This window comes from Amblyomma americanum, chromosome 8, assembly GCF_052857255.1.
Source record: "Amblyomma americanum isolate KBUSLIRL-KWMA chromosome 8, ASM5285725v1, whole genome shotgun sequence".
Taxonomy (NCBI): domain Eukaryota; kingdom Metazoa; phylum Arthropoda; class Arachnida; order Ixodida; family Ixodidae; genus Amblyomma; species Amblyomma americanum.
The window spans coordinates 149735365-149761777 of NC_135504.1; the positions used below are offsets into that span (position 1 = coordinate 149735365).

Consider the following 26413-nt stretch of genomic DNA (forward strand, 5'->3'; position numbering starts at 1 on the left):
TTCCGGAAGCGAAGCTTCACCCGCTATACTGCTTGCACTGCTCATCTTTCACCAAATGGAGGTCCTTTCTAAGCTTCGCTTGAAGTTTGGTGCTGATGACGGCAAGAATCGGCATGGAAAGCAGCTCGGAAAGTCCAACTATGTGCCGTTGTCATTTTAATGCGCTGGTTCAAGCTATATTATTCTGAAGTGGACGCAAATTTATCTGGCAGGGTAGCGAGTGGCTATTTTGCACTGAGTGCTCAAATATGTCGACCACCTTTTGTGACAGTAGGAGCTGTCGTGTGTGCCGACGGTAGCGACTGCGTGCATTGCGACATAATCGCACAAGACCGTCGGCCAGCTGCGTAATGCCATTCCTTTAACTGCAATGTGCAATGCCCATCCAGTGTTTTCAACGTCACCTTTCACAGCCCAGTGCCGTTGCTAGCGTTGATTCAGCAAGGCCAACGTAGCCCTAGTAGAAGCTGCGTCTTACGTTAGAAGCAGTTGCAGTGACTACTGCGCAATAGTTAGCACTTGATATTAACAAGAAGAAAGAATACATATATAATTCAAAATTATTGCAAACAGGGACAGTTTTTTTTTTTCACATTTCCTAAGTGTGACAATAAACTGAATTGCATTTATTTTGCAACATGACGCTGCGAGGAAAGCCAGGGAAAATGCGTAAACAGCTTGAGAAATTCATCTTTACACAACAGCACTGACGGTAGCGCAGATCCTTCCCTGCTGCCATGAAGAGTGCGCCTGCCTAGAGAGAAAGAGCCTACAGCAGCAATAGGTGCACGCATGGACTCGGTACACTATTCAAGCACTGCTTGCAGGTGTGAAATTTGCATGTCTGGTTGCTTCCGGCACTTGAATGACTCTCTCCCAATATACGCAGCAATATACAGTAAGCTGTGCTGATTAAAGTAACAAAATGGTACCTATTTCTTGCCACTTTTTCATGATTCCTGACGTGATTCTTTGAGCCGTGGCAACTGTCGTCGGTCAAGAAAACTCCTCGATGGCACAGCTCACATGCTGCTATGCATCCACTGGTATTGCGCAGTTGTAAAACAAAAAAGCAGGTTCAACCAAGCCATAGCCAGCAACAGCCGAAAGCTAAACTAGGCTGAAGCTTCTAGCGCTTTGCTTGCCGCCTAGGTGCATGATGGCGCCATGCTAGGCAATTCCGCTCCCGTACAATAGCATGGCATCACTTCGCGTTGATACCAAAGTTTCACATACGTACTTTTCTGAAAGGAACATTTCGAACAACATCTTCAAACTGTGAAATGAAAAAGCCGCTCCCGATATGGCACTTTTTTCGACTTAACACAAAATGAAACAGAGGCTGAGCTAGTCAGTGTACCGCTCTCTCGAAGCTGCATCCTTTTCATTTGTTTTTGCCACCTTGCGTGTCACCTATCCATCCTTTTTTACCACCTGAGTGGCTACGGGAGGGTGAGACCCCGAAGTTGGCTGTCCTCTCAGATGCTGCTGAGGTACTTTCCCAAGAATCTTGAAAAATAAGCCAGTGTGCATGGTTAGGCCTGTCTGTGAAAAGTTAAAGGACCATGGACACCTCATTTTATTCCATGTTCTCTAAAATGATGCTTGCAATACATGAATCAGTGCGTGGTATTCACCTACGACTGCGAAATAATTTGTAATTGGATTTCTTCTCTTATCCTGTTGCTGTTTCATCAACCAAGCGATGGCTATGACGTGCTGTTGAACTTTAGGTCATGTGACGCAATGAAAAACTGCAATATAAACGTTGATACACAGTTTTAACTCCCAACAGCACTGAAACCAGCCTGCTTCAAGAGCTAGAGCTACAACAAACGATGTATCAGCAGTTGCCTTTTTTTGTGCCTCACGTGGCCTAAAGTCCCAACTACACGTCACACCCATTGTTCGGTTGATGAAACCAAAACAGCGTCAAGAAATTCAATTAAAAGTTATTTAGCAGTCGTAGGTGAACACTACCGGGTACTCCATGTATATACCAATGTATAACACATCATTTGAAAAGAAAACACAAAAGCAACAATTTAGTGTCTATAGTGCTTTACGACTGACCAGGACAAAGCCAGAGAGTTGACTGAGCGAGAAGCAGTGAGTGCGCGAGTGTGGGAATGCACGAGTTTTGTGTGCGTTGAGGTGCTGGATGGTATCGGCTTGGGACAAGGCAATACTTCTAGAAAGAAAAGACTGGCAAGGTCCCAGACGTTGACTTCAGATATAAACACTAATACAAGTTTACTCACTCATTCACACCCACCTTTGTGCGAGCATCGACGCACCCTTTCCACTCTCCTCAGATCAACAATGCAAAATGTCAAAACGGAAACATGTACCGAAATTCGAGATTCAAGCATTTATAGGAAAGAGGTCTGCTCAAAAAGGAAGCATGCTACAGAAAGGCAGGAAAGTGCAAAAGATACACACTTAGGTGTTTATAGGTATTTTTAGGCTACTCATCAGCCAGTACTTTTTGGAAAAGCTCTATAAACATCTGGTAAAGCATCCTTTGTGAGTTTCTATTCGCATAGCCACAATGAGAGGGGCCGCACGGCAGCTTGGAGTTCACAGCTTCAGGACCCCCCCTAAGCTAGGGCGCTGAAGCAATTGCCTCGGCCCCCGTTCATGTGGCTTCCCATGCCCCTGTGCTTTTTGGCATGCCAGTTTTACCCATCAGGAAGAAGATTTAAAGAGATGAGTGAAGAAAGAACAATATATGAACCAAGCGGAGAAAGAATGCAATACAAATAAGTTGGGAGCTCATGGAAACAGCAGAAATAATTACTGCAATGGGGAATAAATGAATCCGAGGCGCTTTTTGTTCTACACGAAGTAACACACTGACTGTACGCCTACGAAGGCTACGAAGGTGGCCCTCGTACCAAATGCGTATCCTTTCAAACACACGCAGCCACCGGTCTGATGGCCAACCCAGCCACTCACCCTCAGGGACGCCACGCACAAGTGGCTCCCCCTGGTCAGCCGGCACATCAGGCAGCTCGAGCACGGCCTCCTCGTCCTCAGCTACCAGCAGCTCAAGCTCGGCCAGCACTGCGTCGTCATCCTCAGCTGTCAGCTGGCCCGACAGGAGGTCATCGATTTCCTGCACGGCCACAATGCGCACAGCTCTAGCACACAGCCCTGTCATAGTAAACTCAGTCTGGGTTCCAGTGGATGCTTCTGGGATCCCCAAGACCCCTGCATGTCTGAGTCCTTACCACGCGACTAACCACACTGCACAGCAGACTGTTTCCCTACATGGAAGAACTGTACGACTTGGTACGCAAAACACATTGCTGTGTGAGTTCATGCATAGCTTGAGAAGGGACATGTGCACTATCGACAGGTGCAGAGGATGCCCCTCTTTTCAGTGCTGTCCATCTTCTCACGCAGCCCATAATGTTAATGTGAACCCACCACTCATTTCAAGTATGCGTTGTCGTGCCTGGGCTTGCAACAAAAGAAGCAACGCTGCTGCGAGGCTTGCTCCGCTTCTTTGGAGGAGATGTGGAGAGGGTAAACACTCTCTCTCTGTGTTAGCAAAGAAAAAATTTGTAGTAGGCTGTTGGTTTTTCCGCTCATCTCGAAGGCTTTGGTAGCTTTTGTTGAGCGATTGACGACAGCGCCACAGCCTCTGCAGCACTCAGAAACCATGTGGTCCTGCATGAAACTGCGACATGCACGGAACGAACCAGCTACAGCTGTCACTGATGTATCTCAGTTTTCCAGTGCCCTGTGTGTCATGTTCCGTGCAATTGGCTGGAGCCATAGCAGTAATCTATGCAGTGTGCCATGGTGTGGTGATTTATAAATAATGCCCATCTGCAGTAATTACTGCGCCAAAAAGCTTCAAGAGAAGATTGAACCGATGCATCAAGTCGACGCCAGTGCGTTATCGAAATAGGATACAGTTAAACCTCAATGTAATGAAGTAGTCCCGTTGTCATAACTTTGCGTCCATAGAACACCATGTATTTCTAGCTTTAATATAACCAAGTTAATTTTGCCGCACTTTGGTTTGTGGTTTATGGGGGTTTAACGTCCCAAAGCGACTCAGGCTATGAGGAACGCCGTAGTGAAGGTCTCCGGAAATTTCGACCAGCTGGGGTTCTTAAACGTGCACTGACATCGCACAGCACACGGGCCTCTAGAATTTCGCTTCCATCGAAATTTGACCGACACGGCCGGGTTCGAATCCGCGTCTTTTGGGTCAGCAGCCAAGCGCCACAACCACTGAGCCACCGCGGCAGGTTTGCCGCACTTTCAACCAACAAAATTTCATTGCTGGCTGGAAACGAACCTGAAGAAAAATTGTATTGTGGGTGCAAGTGGTTGAGCGGAGCGCGTGCTGAACCATGCATCGGAGCGCATACGTAACACAGGTGCCACCAGGCTTTCACATACAAAGCGCATAAGGGAGGATTGTTGGGCCAGTTGGTTCATGATTCAAGACTGAAAACGGCGCCAAAAACGGGACAAGAAGAGATAAGCAACACACACAGCACCGAACTTACAACTGAGTGTATTTCATGCAAGAGTGCAATAAATACAGGAAGTACACATAAGAGCACCATGATATAAGATTGATACTATTGCAGCTCAATATCTAAAAAGGCTATCTCTTTCTCGATAAGCGAAGAGGCGGCACGCTCAAGCACTTGTCACCTCTCGTGTGGATGACGAAAGCTTCGTATAGTTCTCGTTTTTGTTGGCTTGCATACGTGCGCAACACTTTGCTTTTGTTGAACTTTTGTTGAGTAAGTGTAGAGGCGCAAGCTCAAAGACTGAGTGCTGCTGGTTATCCGAAGGCCATCATCAACAGCATTGCCCACCATCTTTTGAATGAACTGTGTAGACCTGCCGGCTCTAACCAGCCTGAGTGAAGTTCGGTCAAGACAGCGGCCATCCCTTATGTCCATGGCGTCAGCCATCGGCTGAAAAAGATTGCGGGACGAGGCGGTGTGCGTGTAGTGTTTTCGGCACCCAACAAATTGCGCAGGTTGTGCAAGAAAGTAAACGGGGCAGAGAAAAAGCGAGAATCCTGCAGCACTAAGCACGTGACGCAATATGTTGACTGCCAAAGCAAGGTGATCTATGAAATCCCTCTGTCATGCGGTGCCACTTATGTTGGCCAGACTGGCTGCTGCTTAAATGACAGATTAAGAGAGCAGGCTAATGATGTCAGGGTAGGCGTAGGGATCACACTCACCAAGCATGTGACAACATGCAAATGCACTCCCCAGTTCAACAAAAGCAAAGTGTTGCGCACATACGCAAGCCAACAAAAACGAGAACTATACGAAGCTTTCGTCATCCACACGAGAGGTGACAAGTGCTTGAGCGTGCAGTCTCTTCGCTTATCGAGAAAAAAGATAGCCTTTTTAGATATTGACCTGCAATACTATCAATCTTATATCATGGTGTTCTTTTAGTTTTTATGTGTACTTCCTGCATTTATTGCGCTCTCGCATGAAAGACACTCAGTTTTAAGTTGGGTGCTGTGTGTGTTGCTTCTCTCTTCTTGTCCCGTTTTTCGTGCCGTTTTCAGTCTTGAAAAGCACATAAGCAGATGCAAATACAACGAAGGTCGTAGTGATGAGCGCACTGTCTTCTGTGCCATCTGGTGTAGAACGGGCTACGCTGGCACGAGCGTGTACATAGCCTTGGCAGCCTGCGGCACTCACTCATCATCAGCGTAACCACACCCAATGCATGACAAAGGCCTCTCCCATATCTCTCCAATTAACCCTGTTCTGTGCCAGCTGCGGCCAACGTATCCCTGCAAACTTCTTAATCTCCTCCCCCATCTAACTTTCAGCAGCCCCCTGCTACGCTTTAAGTCGACATAGTGGCTAGTGCACAAGGTAGACTAAAACAAAAGGAATTCAGACAGGACAAACGCTAGACTTGCAACTGAATTTTACTTCGGAAAGGACGTGTTTATACAAGATTTTATCTTCCATTCTCCTTAACCTGCGCTGCTGGTGCCGCCTACAGCTGCAGTCGCATCAAAATGTGATAATGGAACACCTGCGTGAGCAGGCCCTCTGTTGTGCTCACCAATAAACAAAATTCCTAGAAAAGTGTGCAGCCCCCCCATAGGTTATGAACTCCCGCTACTTTTGCTCCCAACCGGTCAGCTGGTGCTTGATTTTTTGTACCACTTAGTCTTAGTTAGGTTTTCGGCAGGTTTAAATGCCCCTGCCTTTAAGAGCAATATTATAGCCTCCCTTTTGGCCTGCACCTGTGCACTTGCGTCACCAGTTCTCTCTTATATTTGTATGCCCTTCTTGTTATGTTCGGTGCGTGGGAGCCCCTCCAGTGAGGAACCTCTCAGACCGGTTGCTGGGTAGAGACTGGTTTATTGCAAGAGCAAGGAAGAGGGAGCGGGAGATGGGGGCGAGCAAGAGAGAGGGGGACGTTAACGAGTCGCAGGTGGCCAGCGGGGTGGATGACCTCCTCGGTCTGCCCGAAGGGGGCATGGTAGATGGAGCGGCCGTGCGACGCCGTACACAACACTTCTCACATCTGCTGTTTTCACATTCGTCCCATGGGTTGGGGTGGTCTTAGTTGTTTTTGCAGCGATAGCTACATTACAGTAGCATTCCGAGCCTTCTGTGTGGCGGCACCGTGGTGGTGACTGTGGCGGCATTGCCATCCTGTGGCTGCGCCACCACGGCGTCACGTGGTTGGTCATGCGATGTGGAGCAGCTGCAGCTAGTGTGGCGCCGTGGCTGATCACGTGGTTCGTCACATGGTTGGTCACATGACCAAGTTCCACTCGGCCAGCTGTAGCAATCGCGTCACTCCAGGTTTAACCAGAGCTAAACCACCACCAATTTTTTGTTTTTATTTTTTATTTTTTAGTGATTTCATGTGAATTATCTGTTTTACCCTGGCTTGCCTATACACAGGTCTTTTTAGACTTTATCTTACCTTTCGCAAGCTTCTTCACCATCACCGTTGCGTTTTAATTTTTTGCGCTCACCTTTTATATCTTTCTCTCTGGTTTACATCGTATATACATCTTTCTTGATTCTTCACTTCTGCATCCCAGCTTTACCACTTAAATAACTACGTGCCTTTTTGTAACACGTGGCTTTTTTAGGTGTTCCATTATGACACTTTGATGAGAGACTGCAACTGTAGGCGGCACCAGTGGCGCAAGTTAAGGACAATGGAAGATAAAATCTTGTATAAATAAGTGCTTTCCAAAGTAAAATTCAGTTGCAAGTCTAGCATTTGTCCTGTCTGAATTCCTTTTGTGTACATCTACCTTGTGCGCTAGCCACTATGTCGAATTATAGTAACCAACTACCCCAATTATGAGCCTTGGCTGCTACGCTCGCCCTTTCTTGAAATCCAGTCCGTTACCCTTAATGATCAGCGAGTATCTTCCCTTCGCATTACATGCCCTGCCCAAGCCAATTTCTTCCTTGTGATTTCAACTAAGATGGCCCATGTTTGCTGAAGAGGAGAACCCGTCAAAAAAGGACAAGAACGAGAAGAAAGATGTACGCCATGACGCCTGCACTAGCAATTGTGCTTTAATGACTACAGCAACTCCCAGCAAGCAACTGTTCTCCTCGGTTTGGCTGCACTTTCTGCACTAGTTCACAAAAGTGCCGTGCCAGTGCAGCCCCAGTTCTTGCGGCTTGATTGTAGCCTGACACTAGTGTTCTCGGTGCAGCGGCCAAATCGAGTGCAAAAATGCAGAAATATTCATTTGCTGCGGCCATGTGTTGGTGTTTGTCACGTGTTTTTAACATATGCGCAGGATTGTGCTAGCTGTATTGAACGCTGTGCATTTGCTTGAAGTAGCATATCTTGTGGAGCGGCTATGAAATTTGTTAGTTCCAAATGTGGTGAAGAATTTAACACCGTCCTTTCCGTTGCGTTTTGCAAAGCGGCACAGGCCGGTCGACTGTCACCGATTCAAGGGGTACTTTGAAGGGGCAACAAACTTTGAATTCGAGAGGATATTCAGACTTGCCCTCAATATGCTCTTTTACAGTCCATACGTGTGATTCAGGCTGTTTCTGTTCTATCGAAAAGTGACTGCGGTTGACCGCCAAGAGTTGCCTGATAACTTGGACTATATTTGAACTCAACTCGATCGCATTCACTTTCGGCAAACGGTGACGGCGACGCGACTGTCAGAGACTAACTGGCAGGCGAAGGTGTGGGCTGACAGCGACCTCAAGCCCAGTCGCTGCCGTAAGCGGAGGTACTGATGTCGCAACGAGTCACAAACGTTCCGATCACTCACGTATTATAAAACATCTGACCATCTGCCTCTTATGGAAACGCTCCATCGTGCTGCGTGTAATAATAATATTTGCACACAAAAGAGAAATAGCGTAAAGCAACATGCGAGGCTAAGCAGAAAGATGAGAACCCATACGCAGTGCGCCATGCCAGCCAGTCGCTTACGCGCATACAGACACGAACACACATGCATGCATGCATACACACACATACACGCACTGTCATATCAGCTGTTTGGTGAAGACACTGCGCAGATGCCACGTCTATCACGGGTACGCGGCCGTCTCAACCATGATCTCAACGCCGCTCACTAAAACAAGCATGACCACGAAGCCGTCTGCTACGGAGCGCACCAAGCACCTTGCACACCTTGCACGAGAAGCGAGCTCGCCGCTAGGCTAGTGCAGAAGTGCAGAACTCATGCAGCACCAAGTCAAATCGAGTGCCGAAGTGCAGGGGGCACTAGCTGCACTGTCAAATTGAGTGCAAGAGTGCTGCACCTCTTGAGCTGGTGCAGACAGTGCAGCCAAATAGAGAAGATCTAATGAAGGAAATTCCAGGTTATGCTGTATATTCGCAAGGTAGCCCACAACACTAAGAAGGTAGCTGTAAAGCAGGGCATTGACGTTGTGTTTCCAGCCCTCTGCAAGCTCTCTGGCTTATGCTTGCACATCTCAAGAGGCAAGTCAAGAAATCCTTTTTCTTTTTTGTCTGATGCAGCATGAGAACCTGTTCACACCATGCGCCACGTGTGTAGTCTATAAGTTGCCGTTTATATGCAAAAAAGTTAACACCGGCAAAACAGGCCAGTGTATCAAGAATCTTGTAACCAAAGAACTGTAGCGCAACCAAGACGAACACAAGAAAGGGGCACACAGGACTAGCGCTAAACTTCATCTAACTTTATTCAATGGCAGCACAGCAAATATAAGGAAAAAAACCAGAGCACACGCAGATACCAGTTCAGACACACCACTATCAACAGAACCGTTCAAAATATAGCATCTCCGATTTGTATAGATTCACAGACGTATTGTTAACACAATAAACACCTCTCTTCCTTATATGAAATGCCTCCAGTAGTTCCCTTGCCCTAGTATCTTTACTCTTACCTAAAATCTTTATCATGAAACCGTGGTTGGCACTTTTTGCAGGACTGCCATCTAGCCTGCGGCAAATGTTCTGCCGCTCGAGGGCACTCAAGACACTCAGCGCTGTGCTGAGGAAGATGTGCACCACTTAGGTCTTTCAGTGAGCGCGCGTGCTCACCTGCCCTTTCATTGATGCACCGCCCTGTTTGGCCCACATAGACCTTCCCGCATGACAGCAGTATCTGGTAAACCACACTGGTGCAGCAATTCGTGAACTTCTTTGCATGTCTGACGCGGCAACCACTCTTGTCTTTGCTCGCAATGCACGCACAGAGCTGTGCCAGCTTGCAAGGGCTGAGAAAGCAACTGGCACGCCATGTTTGTTGGCCACTTTTTTCAAGTGGGGGGCTACCTTGTGCACATACGGCACTACCTTCGGTTTGACGGCCGTTTCTCTGCTGACACATGGCTGCTGCAACTTGATGGTTTTCATCTTCTGTAAGAGGGCTTCAGCAACCGCTGTGATGACTGTGCCTGGGAACACTGCCGACAGTAATCTGTCTACCTGCTTGTCATAGCTCCCTTGCATAGTATGACAGCTCGGTTTCATGAGAGCCGATTCAAGGCAAAGCTTGGCAATGGCGCATTTCACAGTTTTCGAGTGAGCCGAAGCATACGGTAGTAGCTCCTTCTGTGCTCGCGGTGCATATTGCCAACATGCAAGGCACTCACCCACAGTGATGTTTATGTCTAAAAACTGTAGAGAATCCCGCACAGGCAGTTCATGCGTGAACCTCAGTCTCCCTTCCATTTCTTTAAAGGCATTTAACACAGCTCACAGCATCTGTGTATGTCAACTCATTCTGTTTTTTTAAAAACTACCAGGAAATCGTCAACATACCTAAAAACTTTCAGAACCCCCTTCCCCGTTAAACTTTGTCCAAGAACGCGGTCAATACATGTTAGAAAAATGTTATTAAGTCCAGGCGCTACGCAGGATCCAATGCATATCCCTTGTCTTAGGCGATAAAATTTGTTGCCGTAAGAGACAAATGTCACACTGAGGAAAAATTCAAGTATCCTCATAAAATTATCTATTGAAACCCCTGAGGTGTTCTGAAAATGAACAGCACCACTCTGTTCTGTAGCAACTCTTACAGCTGCAAACAACATATATTGACCGCGCCTTTGAACTAAGTTTAACGGGGAAGGGGGTTCTGTAAGTTTTTAGGTATGTTGACGATTTCCTGGTAGTTTTTAAAAAACAGAATGAGTTGACGTACACAGATGCTGTGAGCACTGTGTTAAATATCTTTAAAGAAGAAGTCGAGGGTTCGACGAAAACTCGTCTGGTCGGGGACAAACATGTTGACGAAGAAGAAGGAGCGCCAACCAAAGAAAACAAAAACAAAAACAGATGTTTCGGCTCCCGTACGGGAGCCTTGTTCACATTGAAATGAAGCAAGCAGCTCAGTGGCATTACATATGCTTAAAAAGAGGGCGCAGGGAGCGTGCGTAGATTGGGCTAAGATTTCCATCGTTGCGGTTGAGGGTGTGACTAGTAGTTTGGATGATTAATGATTCCAAGTGCAGGCGAGGGTATAGCTTCTTTTCGGTTGAAAGCACGTGTGCCCGACCCCAGTCGATGTCATGGCCTGTAGATACTGCGTGCTCGGCGATAGCATTTGAATCCACTTTTTTGTTACGTACATCGTTACTATGTTCTTTTAGCCGCCTCTCGAAATTTCCGGTTTCGTCAATGTATGCGTAGTCACAGTCGGAACAAGGAACCTTGTACACTACGCCTGGATATTTTTCTTTGGGAAGGGGGTCTTTGACATTTACCAACGCATGGCGCAGTTTTCTTGTCGGAACGTGGGCGATATGAACACCAAAGGTGCGCATGATGCGTGCTAAAGCCTCGCTTAGACTGGGAGCATACGGCACGGCAGCACGTTTCAAGGGTGACAGAGGAGTATCACTTGCTGGGCGACATAACTGTTTTTCCACAGATTGCACAAATGAGGTCGGGTAGTTGTTGCTTGAAAGTTCTTGTCGTACAGTCTGAAAATCAATGGTCTGGTCTTCAAGGGAGCTGCAGATGCGTTGCGATCGTTTGAACAAGGACATAGCGACTGATTTCTTCTGTGTAGCAGGGTGAACCGAATTAAAGTTAAGGTATCTTCCGGTGTGGGTCGGTTTTCTATAAACGCTGAAACTGAGCTTATTGCTGTCCCGCCTTATCAATACATCCAGAAAGGGCAACGCACCATTCGCTTCTTCTTCGGTAGTGAAGTCTATTGCTCGTTCTATAGAATTCAAATGGTGCGAGAAGGCGGCTAAGTCAGAATTACGAATCAGGCAAAAGCAGTCGTCAACATATCTCAGGAAAATTCTAGGAGGTGATGCAAACGTTTCAAGGGCACGGCGCTCGACGGATTCCATACAGAGGTTAGCGACGGTCACTGATATAGAGGCACCCATTGGTGTGCCCTGAAGTTGACGGTAAAAGCGTCCTTGGAAGACGAAATAAGTATTATCCAGGCAGAACTGCAGGAATCTACGGAGATCAAGAACTTCAATGGGGGTTCGTTTAGGTAGAGACTTGTCAGCTTCGAGAGCAGCAGAGCAGACTTGTACGGCCAGGTCGACAGGAACGCATGTGAAAAGCGACTTGACGTCAAACGAGACCATGAGCTCGTCATCGTCCGGTGCTATGTCGCTTACCTTCTTGATGAAATAAGTCAAGTTGCGAACATGCGTTGAGCCAAGGCCGACAAGAGGGGAGAGGATACGATGGAGGTAGCTGGATAGACTGTGAAGAGGGGACCGACTGTAGTCTACGATGGGGCGCATGGGCATACTAGGTTTGTGCACCTTCGGTAGACCGTAGAGAGCAAGGGCTGAGCCATTGGTGCACAGCAGAGTGAAGTAGAGTGGCTTGTAGGTCGGGGGAACGAAACGAAAGACGTCTGAAAGAAGTTTCTGCAAGTCGCGCTGAACTTTCGAGGTTGGGTCCTTGTCAAGACGGGAGTAGGTGCTTTCATCTTCCAGGAGGCTTTCCATGCTATCGCCGAGCACGCAGTATCTACAGGATATGACATCGACTGGGGTCGGGCACACGTGCTTTCAACGGAAAAGAAGCTATACCCTTGCCTGCACTTGGAATCATTAATCATCCAAACTACTAGTCACACCCTCAACCGCAACGATGGAAATCTTAACCCAATCTACGCACGCTCCCTGCGCCCTCTTTTCAAGCATATGTAATGCCACTGAGCTGCTTGCTTCATTTCAATGTGAACAAGGCTCCCGTACGGGAGCCGAAACGTCTGTTTTTGTTTTCTTTGGTCGGCGCTCCTTCTTCTTCGTCAACAACCTATAAAGAAATGGGAGGGGGACTGAGGTTCACGCATGAACTGCCTGTGCGGGATTCTCTACAGTTTTTATACATAAACATCACTGTGGGTGAGTGTCTTGCATGTTGGCAATATGCACTGCGAGCACAGAAGGAGCTACTACCGTATGCTTCGGCTCAGTCGAAAACTGTGAAATGCGCAATTGCCAAGCTTTGCCTTGAATCGGCTCTCATGAAATCGTGCTGTCATACAATGCAAGGGAGCTATGACAAGCAGGTAGACAGATTAATGTCGGCAGGGTTCCCAGGCACAGTCATCACAGCGGTTGCTGAAGCCCCCTTACAGAAGATAAAAACGATCAAGTTGCAGCAGCCATGTGTCAGCAGAGAAACGGCTGTCAAACCGAAGGTAGTGCCGTATGTGCACAAGGTAGCCCCCCACTTGAAAAAAGTGGCCAACAAACATGGCGTGCCAGTTGCCTTCTCGGCCCCATGCAAGCTGGCAAAGCTCTGCGCGCGCATTGCGAGTGCAAAGACAAGAGTGGTTTCCACGTCAGACATGCAAAGAAGTTAATGAATTGCTGCATTGGGGTGGTTTACCAGATACCGCTGTCATGCGGGAAGGTCTATGTGGGCCAAACAGGGCGGTGCATCAATGAAAGGGCAGGTGAGCACGCGTGGTCACTGAAAGACCTAAGTGGTGCACATCTTCCTCGGCACTGCGCTGGTTGTCTTGAGTGCCCTCGAGCGGCAGAACATTTGCCGCAGGCTAGATGCCAGTCCTGCAAGAAGTGTCAACCACGGTTTCATGAGATAAACATTTTATGTAAGAGCAAAGATACTAGGGCAAGGGAACTACTGGAGGCATTTCGTATAAAGAAGAGAGGTGTTTATTGTGTTAGCGATACGTCTGTGAATGTATACAAATCGGAGATGGCATATCTTGAACGGTTCTGTTTATAGTGGTGTGTATGAACTGGTATCTGCACGTGCTCTGGTTTGTTTCCTCATATTTGCTGCGCTGCCAGTGAATAAAGTTAGATGAACTTTAGCGCTAGTCCTGAGTGCCCCTTTCTTGTGTTAGTCTTGGTTGCGCTACAGTTCTTTGGTTACAACATGAACCATCTAGCCCAACAAAAAGTTCTTCTAAAAAGCATCAATGATCGGCTGCATGAACACCACAAGTCCTTGGGTTTTGTTGATGATTTTGCCTAGTCATTGCAGGGAGTATGGTTGCTGCCCTCTGTTCAGTGATCTTAGCATTCTTGGCAGAGGTAGGGGCAAAGAAGAGCTCGAAATTCTAGAAGCATACTTCGTCAGTATGCATAGCAATAGTTGTATCAGTACGACTTCAGGACACTTTCTGCAAAAAGAATTTGCTTTCTTAGATCACTGGCGACAGACACACTACTTATCTTCTCTTTGTTATTTCTGGAATGTGGCGGTAGTTGTGCCACGCATGGCTATACTAGCCTTACTGGGGGGTTGCTGTTTTCATTAAAGCACAGTTGCTAGTCCGGTAGTCGTGATGTACACCTCTCTTCTTGTCCTTGTCCTTTTTTGACTGGTTCTCCTCTTTATCATGTGCCAACTGGCCCAGATTTCCACTCTTCCGTGTTTGATCAATGACCCATTCACTATCTCGCCCAAAACTGGTGCCGAATCCGATACACTGCCTGTGCTCAAAGACAACACGTCATGTTTATAGCGTTTACAGACAACCAAAACTTGGTACGAGAACTGGAAAGGTCAATGCTGTTGGCATACATGTCAGCTATGAAGCCCGTCATGCGCTTCACGCCTGACAACCTTGCTTCTCACTCAGACGATGCATGTGCGCACAAATAGACACACTTGTGCTTCGGCAAAAAACACGAGGAACGGGGTGGGCCTAAAGTCATCTGATTGTTTGGTGATTGGAGGACACCCTTCTTGCTCTGGCCGACATGGCGAAAGAAAGAAGTGTAAGGGGATGGGCACATGGTGGGGTCTGCCATGAGGCTGCCGGCCACGAAGTCACAACGGTGGTAGCAGCGGATCGCGTCATCATGTCGGCGGTGTGCTCGGGGTACTTACAAGATGATGATGACAACAGCGAAACCAAAACTCATGACAAGTGCATTGTCCCAGTCACCCGCGAGATACTTGTCAAGGTGGCTCGCGAGCTCACATCATAAGCAGGATGCATGTAATGGTGGCAAAGAAGGGCAAAATGTCCATTTTATTCGAAAATAAGTTTTTGCTGCGACTTATCTGTAGCGGGTTTTCGCGGATTGTTAGCATGATAGGAGATGAACTTTTGATATAGCGAAATTTCAGCTTCACAAAATAAACTGCCGATTTTACCTACTATGTTAATAAACCGAGGTTTAACTATATCACCAATGAGCCCCCTCATAGGTTTGGCAGTTTACGACTCAGGGTCAGAAGGCTGAAATATAGGGCAACGTAAGTGTGGCAATGCTGGTGACTTTCAATTCTCAACCTAAACAGTTGCGCAAACTCCATGACTCACAAAGTGTGAATTTGCAAGTCACAAAGGTTGCACTATTGTTTTGGTCAAAAAGCGGCAGTCGAGAGTAGGTCGTATGCTGGTTGATTTTTCAGCACTGCACGAGATCGGACGCATTGAACACCGCCCGCGTCGTCTTCAGTTTTGAAAGCGAAGAAAAGGCCTTCCGAATAGTTCGGGCTTTAGAACAGAAGGCGCTGGCTATGCGTTCTGGGAAAAAAAGCAGAAGGTTATGATTGAATATCTTAAAACAATAAAATACACTACCAGACTGCTTTCCGATGTGGGGACTCGTCCCCTTTGGTTTGCTTTCCCGTGATGCATCCTCTCTAGTTAGTTACCTTAACTAACAAGTGAGGGCGCCGGTGTCAAAGTGCCACGAGCGTCACAAACGACATGACTGCTGCACATGCGCGGGATACGACTCTCTCTTTGCCTGGGGGACTTGGCGGGCGCTGACGTTTCGGCATGATGCTCTGCTCTTAGCTAGCAGGGCGGGGCTGTGGGGGAGAACATTCTCCTGCATCTCGTTCCATCCGGTCGTGGAGTACCTCCCCTGCCCTAGCGTAGGCGAACATTCGCTCGTAACTTTGCTGATGAGTCGGACGACCTCTATTCCTTAGCGCATTTTGCTGCCAGCTGGTGTTATTGTTATAGCAATAAATGCCTGTTTATGTCAGCCAGGGTGTCGTTCCTTTGTTTTTCTCACAGCAAGGCCCGCCGTGATCAGCGTGCGCTCAGTAGAGTACGCATAACAGGGTGGGGTAGGGCAGTTTTTAATTGTGTCACCCGCGGTTAAACAGGGAAAACATATTTATCTCCCCCAATTATCTTCTCCAATACACTGACATCCCCCCTCTATGTAATAGCCTCAAAGGAGGGCCTTTAGGTGTATACTGAATAAAAAAATAAAATAAAATTACAAACCAATCACAGTTTGTCAGTTGGCACTTTGGGCCAATTCAAACTGCATCAACTAACCATGCAGCGGAGTTGGAATTAACGCTATTTTACTGTATCATCATCAGTCTGACTATGCCCACTGAAGGACAAAGGCCTCTCCCACATCTCTATCCAAAGATTTCATTCTTTGTTCCAAGTGTTTGGCTACTGTCTTTTGTTTGACGTTTGTTACCCTCTGATTAGGTGCACCCGCAATGCGCAATTCTGAGAAGAAAAGAAAACTTTTTAACTCACTCCTTGTGCCTACTTTTGCTTAACTTTTTTGCCTTTCTTTCTTCACTAAATCCGGCTTACTTCACTAAACCAAGGGAGGCCGACGAGGCAAGAAGCCACCTGCCCCACACAGCCAGTCACTGTTAGCAGCAGTAAGTGAGGCATCCAGGAAGTGGCGGAAGTACACCTCTTTGGAAGCCACTGCAGCTCCCCCAAGCTGAAAGTAACTCATGCTTTGGCTGTGGAGGAGGCAAGAAGCACACCTCCCTGTAAAAAACCTGTTCCCCCCTCCATTTCGACGCGGCAGACGAGCTTCATCATCGTGCGCCAGGTCAGCACCAGCTGGGTGAAGAGGGAGGTCTGCCAGATCATGGGGAAGCAGAACCAGCGATGGGAGCGCCACCTCGAAGGTTATGCGGAACTCCGAGGAGCTGGCGACAGTCTTTTCGGGATCCGGCCAGCGTCTCGAGCGGTAGCAGCCGCACGCTCTCATCACGTTTTGCAGCAGGCATACGGGAATCCGTACTGCCTTGCCACTGGACTTCTGATTCCAGACAGCGAAGTGAGCGCAGCAAACACGCGCTCTCTCACACCTTCCCCAGCAAATGCTCGGGGATGGCTTTATCCAAAGAATGCGACGTGCATGAAAAAATGCCAGCTGCCATTGTTGCCACATGCAAACCTTGCCGCATGCAAACGGTTAGCGAGCGGAAGCACTGCATCCACACAGTGGGAGTGCGTGGTGGAAGGCTGTCCCCCATATTTCCACAACCCGCAGCATACCAGAGTGGTGGAAGGTAGAGGGGAACATTGAGAAACACTAGTGTCCCTGTTCAACACCACAGTCCTACTTCCATTGAAGGGTGCACTCTGAGTTACACTTTGCCACTGCTGTATCTAAACCTCACTACTGGACTGTGCCCAGGTTGTCCATGAGGCTAGACTTCCACCTGTGGGGCAATGCCTCCTACCACCACTTGTATGCACAAACCTGCCTGTCAACTCCCTCCACTTTCATTTCCTTCCTATTCCTCCTTATACCTTAGTTTCCTCGTCACGTTGCATCACGTGTGGCAGTACACAGTGACCGCATCTACATCACGAAATAAACTTCATGCAGGCGCTGCTGCCATGTGCATACCTGATAGCCTTCTTAACATCAAAAAATATGCAAAAAGCCCACCAAGGTTAGTAACCTGCAATAGCACTATTTTCCAAGATTACTGAACCTCATCAGAGTAAACTGAATTAAATTCTTAGTTCATCTTGAGAAACAGTGCAAAGGGTGGGACACAAGAAAGGCTACAGGACGAACACTTAGGTTTAGGTTTTGTTGCACTAGCACTACTACTCAGCCACTTAGCCATCGTCTGTAAGGTCCCTTTGCAACTTTGAAAAGCTGGGTGCCACCTAGGTCATGTGACCTTATTATGCCATCACAACCTGCCTATGAAATTGGGAGCAAACTACCCGCCATGGCAGGTGGCAGTTCAATTAATGATTGGTTGTGAGATGAGGTTGCTTGGTAAGAGTCTCACAATTAGGCCACACCGGTGGCAGCACCAGCCATCGCAGTGCAGTGGCTCATCGCTATGAGGCCTCCCAGTGATATAAGAATGCAAAGTTGAGAACAACCAATTCCACATATATTGGCATTAACACTACCAAATCATGCTGTTAACTCTTCCCTTGCCGTGCCCACTGAGCATTATTAGTCCGTTGACGACGACTTTGCACACATATTTCAGAACCTTACAGGCACTCTGCACATCTGGCTTGCAGTAGAACCTAAGTTTCATTTCCAGTGTAGTCTTCCTTGTTCCCACGTGGTGGTATTTTTTTAACGCCCTGCGATGACGTGGAGATGCGGCCCTGTGCTCGATGCCCACAACGATGACTTTGCCGCTCGATTTCAGAGCCTAGTGCGTTGCTTACGGGCACTCAGTGTTCCAGTGCCCAATGAAAGAGTATTGTTTCGTAGCAAGATACAAAAGATAAAATTTCGATTTTTTCACAGAATAGAATACCAAATATTTTGCATATTTCAGAAAAATCCTAACATTGTTTTCTTTTTAGATACAAGCATGTTTTAACAAGTTCTGTTCAATTTTTTCTTAAAATTGTATTTTTGGCAAATCAAGTTTTCAGTTGCAAAATGCAATCCATTATTCGATCTTATATGCCTAAACACAAATTTGTTGAGCATTTTTTTTTGCCTACTGCATTGAATTTTAAATGCAATAGTTTTTACAGAAAATAAGCTACAGAAACCTATAAAAAAAAGGTCATCTTAAGGTAAGGAGCTTCCCTCCAGTTTTAGCGTGATAGCATGAAGGCCCTCGCTCTACGATCTCGTCAATCTTTGTCCGAGGCCTGCCTGACCTTCAAAACCGAGCCTCGACCTAAAACCGGAACAAACGCAAAAACCAAAGTGCTGGCACACCTAATTCACACTTGGCGCAACCATGCTAAATCATCAGTAATTTTTTGTTTTAAATGGCACCCTCAAACACAACCAGTGCTTTGGAACTAACAGGGAGGGTGCTGGCATCGCAGCGCCACGGACGGCGCAATTTCTGCGCACACACGCAGGAAACAGCTCTCTCTTCGGCTAAGGAACTCGTCGCGTGCAGATGTGTCAGCACGGTGCTCCGCTCTCCGCCAGCGAGGTGAGGCCTAATGGGGACATCTCCCCTCTATCGCGTCCCGTCCGACCTAGCGTGGACGAATGTTCGCTTATAACCTTGCTTGTGAGTCAGACGACTTCAACTCCTAAGCGTATTTTGTTGCTAGCTGGGATTATTGCTGTTGTAGCAAAAAATGATTTTTTTGTGTCAGCCAGAGTGTCGTGCCTTTGTTCCCCCCATTAGAACAAGGCCCGCCGTGGTCAGCGTGCACTCCGCAGCGCTCGCGATCACGGGGTCAAGTTGGCAGTTTTGAACTGTGTCAGCCACAATTAAGTGGGGAAAACGCAGTTTCTCCCTCATTACATCCCCACAAGGTGAACATGGAAAGCATAAAGCATGTTTTGGAATACGACAGCCTGCTGCATCTCGCGACAGTAAACTATGTACTGAACTGTGAAAAGAAAAAAGCAAACAATGAGCTCAGCCAAAATAACTGATATCTTGGCTAACTACAAGACTGACAAAAAAAGGTGTCCGAATGCAGTGCATTCTGCATGGTGCTTGGGACATCACAAACTGCCTTGCCTGGATTATTAACTCGCATGGCTGTTGCTGATAGTAGGAAAGGAGGGGAAGATGAAAGGCATCCATTACCTTCTGCTTCTCGATGCCCTCGTGCGTCTCGTCCATGATCTTCTCAATCTCCTCCACGCACAGCACCTGCATCAGTTGGTGATAGCAACAGCACCACAGTGAAGACACTTGTACTATGCCTGCACTTGCTTGCTGCCAGTGCTTCACCTTGCCGCAGCACACACACACTTTCTTTACCTCTGAAGCAGCCCTTGAATATGCGGATGCAATATGCTGGGTTTAACATCCTGAAGCTGTTCTGGGCCATACTGACACTGCACAGCGCAAAAGGCATCTTTGCATTTCGTTGGGCTCAGCCCAAGGAAGGCAATGCCATCATCATCATCATCATCAGCCTGACTACACCCACTGCCAGGCAAAGGCCTCTCCCATGTCTCTCCAATTAACTAACCCTGTCCTTTACCCCCTGCGCCCACCTAAGCCCAGTACCACAGGCTGCTGCTAGGCGGTGAAGTGGGAGTTTTAAAAATTGTATTGTAAATTACAGGCTCCCTATAGATGTCTCGTATGCAGCACGAATGCTCGTTGGCCTGTACTCTACATAATGCAAGCATTTTATAGACAACCTCAAACACCCTTTTCAGAGACCCTTTTTAAGGACCATTTGTTATCTTGCATTTGCATTACAGGCCCTGCCGAAGCATATCTCTTTCTCTTGATTTCAACTACGATGTCATTAACCCGTGTTTGTCCCCTGACCCACCCTGCCCGCTTCTGGTCTCTTAACGTAACACCTATCATTTTCTTTTCCATAGCTTGCTGCTTTGTTCTCAATTTAAGCTGAACTTTTCTTGTTACCCTCCAAGAATAGTAGGCATGGAAAAATGTGGACTCTGCAGACCCTGACAGCACTTCCAAGTTGCCACTTTGCTGTTTGCATGGCTTGCAAATGCACTTTTCACATGCTCCCGTCCTTCAAAAGCAGAAGAAACTGAGGCTGCTGCTTATCCACGCATTCCAACAGGTAACTCTTCGAATGAGAATTAATCCACATCATGATGCAGCCAGTCGCAAGCGCATCGACACACAATCTGACACAGGGGCCGGGAGAGATCGAGGTTTCAAGACTGGTTCGGTGCCTTCCACAATGCAGGTGTATGTGTCTGGCAGAGTACCCACTGACACCTTGGTGGTTTCACATGAAGTTTGTATGCATCCCTATTCTAAAGAAATTTGTTTTTCACAGTGTCGTTCAGCATTGTGTTCAGCTCTGCATTTTCAAACACCATTTTTGACTTGTCGAAGTCTTTACGGGAAGCTTTTCATGTCGAAGTCTTTACGGGAAGCTTTTCGTATCGTTGATGTAGGGACGTTCAGCGTACTTCTTGATAAACCACTTCTTCACCTTTATTCAGAGGCCAATTTTCAAAGCTGAAAATGAATCGTTGTTAGATGCATACACTGCTTTCCAAGTACTCTGAAGAGCTGCTTGCTAATCCCTTCACACATGCAGCTTGGGGCAGATGAGTTGAGTGTCCATTCAAAATGAAGGGGGGGAGCAGCCAGACCAGAGCATAACTGTAGATCATGGTGAATGAGAACAATCCTGCTGACTGCCACAAATAAAGCTGGTGGTTGTGGGGATCTGCCCTGCAGTCCCCTGTGTAGACTTTCCCCCGATGCACCATGCAGCAGCAGCCTCGCCTCGACGAGGAGCACATTCCCTTGTTAGTTACGTTAAGTAACGAGAGAAGGCGGCAGCGTCACAGCGCGAGAGACTGCTCGCATGCGGGTGAGGGCAGAAAGGGGCTTCGGCTGGGACCGTCGGCACGAGCGGACGTGTCGCTCGCGGCTCCTCTTCACCGGTGGGGAGAGGAAGCGATGGGGTGACTCGCTCCCGTATCTCGTACCGTCTGGCCTTCAGAGTATCCCTTGCCCTAGCGTGGGCGAACATTCGCTCGCAACCAGACGACCTCGAGTCAGACGACCTCGATCCGTTAACATACCTGGTTGCTAGCTGGCGTTATTGTTGCTGTAGCAATAAATGCCTGTTTGTGTCAGCCAATGTGTCGTTCCTTTGTTCCCTCAGAGCAAGGCCCGCCGTAGTCTCCGTGCGCTCGGTAGCGCACGCGATCATGGGGTGGGGTCCGGCGGTTTTGAACTGTGTCAGGTGCAATTAAGCGGAGAGAAACTATTTATCTCCCCAATTCAACCCCACATGGTTCAGCCATTCTGGCTGCTTCACCTCGTTTTCTTTCCGTGGTTCTGCAGTCAAGGCTGAAATGTCATTCCATGACAGAATATAGCACTACGAGGCCAACATGCTTGCACAAGATATCTTGCACTCAATGCCGCTCAGGATAACTGTAGGATTGGGTGGCAGAGGCGGTTGTTCCCTCCCCTGCATGTCTCCTCCCTTTATATGGTGCAACAGCTAAGCTAGGTACCAGCGAACATAATAAGCCCGTGGTGAACCCTGACCCTGGCACAAGGTGGGCAGCTACACCAGTGCTGGCCAAAGTAAGAGGTCCCCGCCTGCCTTCTCAAAAATGCTGCTTCAAAGGAGGCCTGTATGCAGCTGGCCAACAATCCTGCCTCTCTGCTGTATTAATGCGACAGCATTAGAGGTGCCCTTCTCGAGAAAAGCTGCTGTCCGTACGTGCCATGAAAAAGCTGTGGACAACATGGCCACCGTACCAGGTGGCAATGAAATTAAACTGAATGCAACTGCCATCTGCCCACCGTGGCACTGTGGAGCCTCAGGAAGAGCAACCTGGGTTTCACAAGCTCCATCGGTTGCAGTGTTTCAAACAGGGCGGCCTCACCATTGTGCCAGTAGCGGTATTGGAGGACTCCCCACGATCTGTTAACCTATGAAAGAGGAGCGTCATGCTTTTGATACGCATGAGGAAAGTACTTGCCTCATGGAGCTTCTTGAGCGACTCGTTGCCAGCCTTGAGGCCCTCGACCACCTGGATCTCAATCTGGGCGTACTCAATGTCATGAACCTGGTGGTAGTGGAGGAAAAATGTGCTGCTACATGTGTGAGGAGGCCCCCCCACACACGACCACCAACCATTCTCTCCAGGTTGGTGAGCTGCCCATCTGTCTTCTCCAGCATCTGCTCCATGAACCGCTTCTTCTTGAGCAGCAGCTTGGCCTTCCTGCATGGGGACTCGGCTAATTACACCCTCTACTGCATACACAGCTTTTCAGTGTCAGGTCTATTTAGCATCCTTAATATCACAAACGGGGCGACTCTTTTATGCCAAATAGCCAATACAGAACAGCGAGCTTGGCAACACATCCGCCTGAACTTTCACACAGACACGTTTTTGCGACAGTGACAATTTTTTAAGGCGTAAGCCTTACTTCCTCCAGTGAGTGAAAAGCCGTCTTTGTGTGTTAACACTTGATGGTACTCAAGAAAGATGGCGACCTCGTGCAACCTGGCAGGTGGTGGTTAAATTATGATTGGTCGCAAGAGGTTGCCTGATACAACCTGGATAGCACAAGTCCCACCGGTGGCAGCACCTGCCATCTCAGGCCAGTGGCTCACCGCTTAACAGCTGCATCACTGCGCCAGGAGTGGTAGGAGTACTGCTAGGGATCTATGAATGTTAAGTGGAGAAAGACCAATTCAGCATATACGGGTTACATTAGCTGTCACGCCACTCAGCCAAACCCTTATGGCAGGCCGCGGCGACTGCCTTCATGAAGTTAGCACGCAGATATGAAGGTGTGCGGCGCGTACATAGAGCCATGCAGATGTAAAATTGCCAGCTGCGTGGGTTAAATCCCACCACAGTGCACGGCAACTGCTTTCACAAAGTGACCGGGTGGGCCTTCGTCTTCTCACACGTAAGCAGTCGTAAGTTTCTCTGAATTTGTACTGCTGTCCGAGTTCTTTATTTTAAAGTTACTATTTCCACACATTGTGACGCTTTGCGACGAATTTTATGTCTTTGAAAAAATTAACTGCACTGGAAAGCTGACACACTGGCTTTCTAGAGGCCAGGCTATGCCACTGAGGCTGAAAAATGCGTGTTGTGAATTGAAAAAATAAGCAGTGCCTGTTAATAACCATGTAGTATCCTCCTTTTCAGGACTGCATGTCTTGCATCTGGATCGGGCATTTTGCATATGGGACAGACCAGGCAGAAGTGTGTTGACATCTGCTTAAAACCAAGGCACTGCACTGCCATTGTTCAGGCATGCAGAGAAGTTGCAGCCAAGGAGAGGAGAAGCAATGTCTACAGGGCCTGACAAAAGAAGAGTGACAGACAAACCATAAAGGAGCTGACGTTTCAGTCTTTTGCCAAGCATCTGGAGCTTGGGAATACGTAACAATATGAGAAACCTGGCCATTCGTGAAACATTAGAAACTCCGACTAGTCCCAAAGAAGCCTGCAGTGTTGCTCTGTTGGCATGCAGATGCCTAATATTTGCTCAGGACTGCTTACAAAATGTGTGGAAAAACAAAAATAAAGGTGAACTTAAGTCTCCTTATGTGCGGAAATGTGAAAGCAGTTCGAGTTCTGTTGCCTCCTCTATTAATTAGCAATTAATCAATCACTGCTGGTATTTAGTTAATTGGACCATAGTTGATTAGTTATCAAATAATTTACTGATAATTCAGCATTAGCTATAGATTATTACCAATTTTATTTAGTTTCTCAATTCTATTTATTAATTACTGATCAACTAAGTTCGTTGTTTTATTGTTAATTTAATCATGGAGGAATTGCATGATTCACCAATTTAATGAATTACTTAGTAATTAGCCAAACTAATTTTTTATTATTTAACTAATTATTTCATTTAGTAATCTGGTCATTTAAACTTTCCATTAAATCATTATTAATCCTTAAAAATCATAATTACTATCTTACCGGATGATCGACAGTTCATGAGGACACGCTCTGTCCACGCCACTCATGAGGCAAGAAATGCTTTCGCCTCAATAACCCAAGAGCTCAAAGAGCAGCATGCGTCTCCTGCCAGCTGTGACTCTCCACTGTCACACTGCCACCAAACAAAATGTAGCACAGTGCTAGTCAGAGTGGCACTGCAACAGTGGCACCTCACCATCCTCTGCTCCAAGAAATAGGTTCCCACAATTTCCTGCCATGACCACTGATTACTACTACTGTAGTTAGAACCATGACAAGGCATGTCCTCCCTCCTTAAGGAAGTTTCTCTGAAGTGCTCGGGAAAATTGAAATCTGGCCCCCTGGGGTTCTCTATTGTGCACTGACACTGACAGACTTTCGTATCAAAACTGTGATGCAACTGTTCGTCGCACGTTCAAAGCAGTGTTGTGTGCATGTGTGCGTGCATTCATGGGCGACGTAATACTTCGAAAAAAAAAAAAAAGACTCATCGCCTGAAATAAACACAGTTCGCAAACCACAGCCAAACGTCGACACATTGCGTCCACAACATGCTTTCGCATTCCGACACATAAGCAGTCTGCTTTCCCCTCTTCTCTAGATGAGAAGTGCAAAGCCTGCCTGCACTGTGGCAGGAGCACTTCCCAGCTACCTGTTGCCAGTGACCACACAATGCTCTGCTAGCAGCCAATCGGAAAAGTGGCTGCGCAGACAGACTGCATAAAAATAAGGTCAGCACAAACAAAATACGCAGCAATAAATAAACCAAACGTGGCTACACCCACACAAGGCACAAAGGGGCCCCTTTCTTCAACTCTGGCTGCGTTCGGCAGCAAAAGGTCAATTTACTGCTGGCAGAACTGGACTTGGGCATCATCGCAGTTTGCTTGTCATTTACTCTCCTTTGCCTTGCTCTGTTTGCAGTGCAAGTAACGTTTTTAGTAAATTTTGGGGCTTCACGTCCCACATGGGGGGCTATTACGGATGCTGGGCTCCACAATTTACACCCCCTGAGGTTCACTGACACCACATGGGTGTCCTCTGCGTTTCGCCTCCATCTAAATACGGGTGTCGCAGCCGGGATCCAACCTGCCAACTCAAGATCCGCAGCAGTTGGAATCTGAAAATCTCTTGGCACAGGCCATTTGTCCCCCCCAGTCCCTTTTGTGCTCTCACATACACATGCAATCAGCCAGACCGGTCTCAAAGGCGGACATACTTTCCACTACCAACAGGCCATGAAATGGTGCCTACTCCTTCAGGCTTCAAATGGAGTCAAAAGAGCCTATGCGAGGAGGTTGTCCGCTCTTTGTGGGCTTGTCAACAGCCAAATCAAGTGGTATGGCTGAATGCACTGCAAGGCATTTGTTAGAAAACCTGAGCTGTCTTCCTCTTAAGCACCTTGCAGACACCACACAGTATGACGAGGTCCTGAAGGTGGCCATAGACTAATCTTCTTCGCCAGTTTAGTAACTGACTTCACAAGTAAAAACAAAAACAAGTGCTGGCTGTGGTAGCTAAGTGGTTAGGGCACTCGGCTACTGATCAGGAGTACCCAGGTTCGAACCCGACCATGGCAGCAGCATTTCGACGAAGGCGAAACGCAAAGGCGCCTGTGTGCTGTGCGATGTCAGTACACGTTAAAGATCCCCAAGCGGTCGAAATTATTCCTGAGTCCTCCGCTGCGGCACCTCTTCCTTCCTCTCGTCTTTCACTCCTTTATGCCCTGTAAGCTGAGATGTGAGACAGATACTGCGCCATTTCCTTTCTTCAAAAACCAATTTTCGTCCATGACAGCTGTGGTAAAGATAAAAGCAGGTCTGCCTAATCTGGAGAGCATAAAGGCTTATAAGTGAGCAATGATCTTCACAAGGTGAAGC

General features: G+C 47.6%; 1 protein-coding gene across 2 annotated transcripts in view; it reads right to left on the reverse strand.

Moving 5' to 3' along the window:
• Vps20 (vacuolar protein sorting 20) overlaps nt 1-26413 on the reverse strand; it is a 66546-nt gene that overhangs the window by 9318 nt on the left and 30815 nt on the right. For both annotated transcript variants that reach the window (XM_077635394.1, XM_077635395.1), the window contains exons 3-6: nt 22718-22805; nt 22563-22649; nt 19702-19767; nt 2959-3118 (exon numbers count right to left, since the gene is read on the reverse strand). In XM_077635394.1, coding sequence (XP_077491520.1) covers nt 2959-3118; nt 19702-19767; nt 22563-22649; nt 22718-22805 — 401 coding nt within the window. The remainder of the gene's footprint in view (nt 1-2958; nt 3119-19701; nt 19768-22562; nt 22650-22717; nt 22806-26413) is intronic.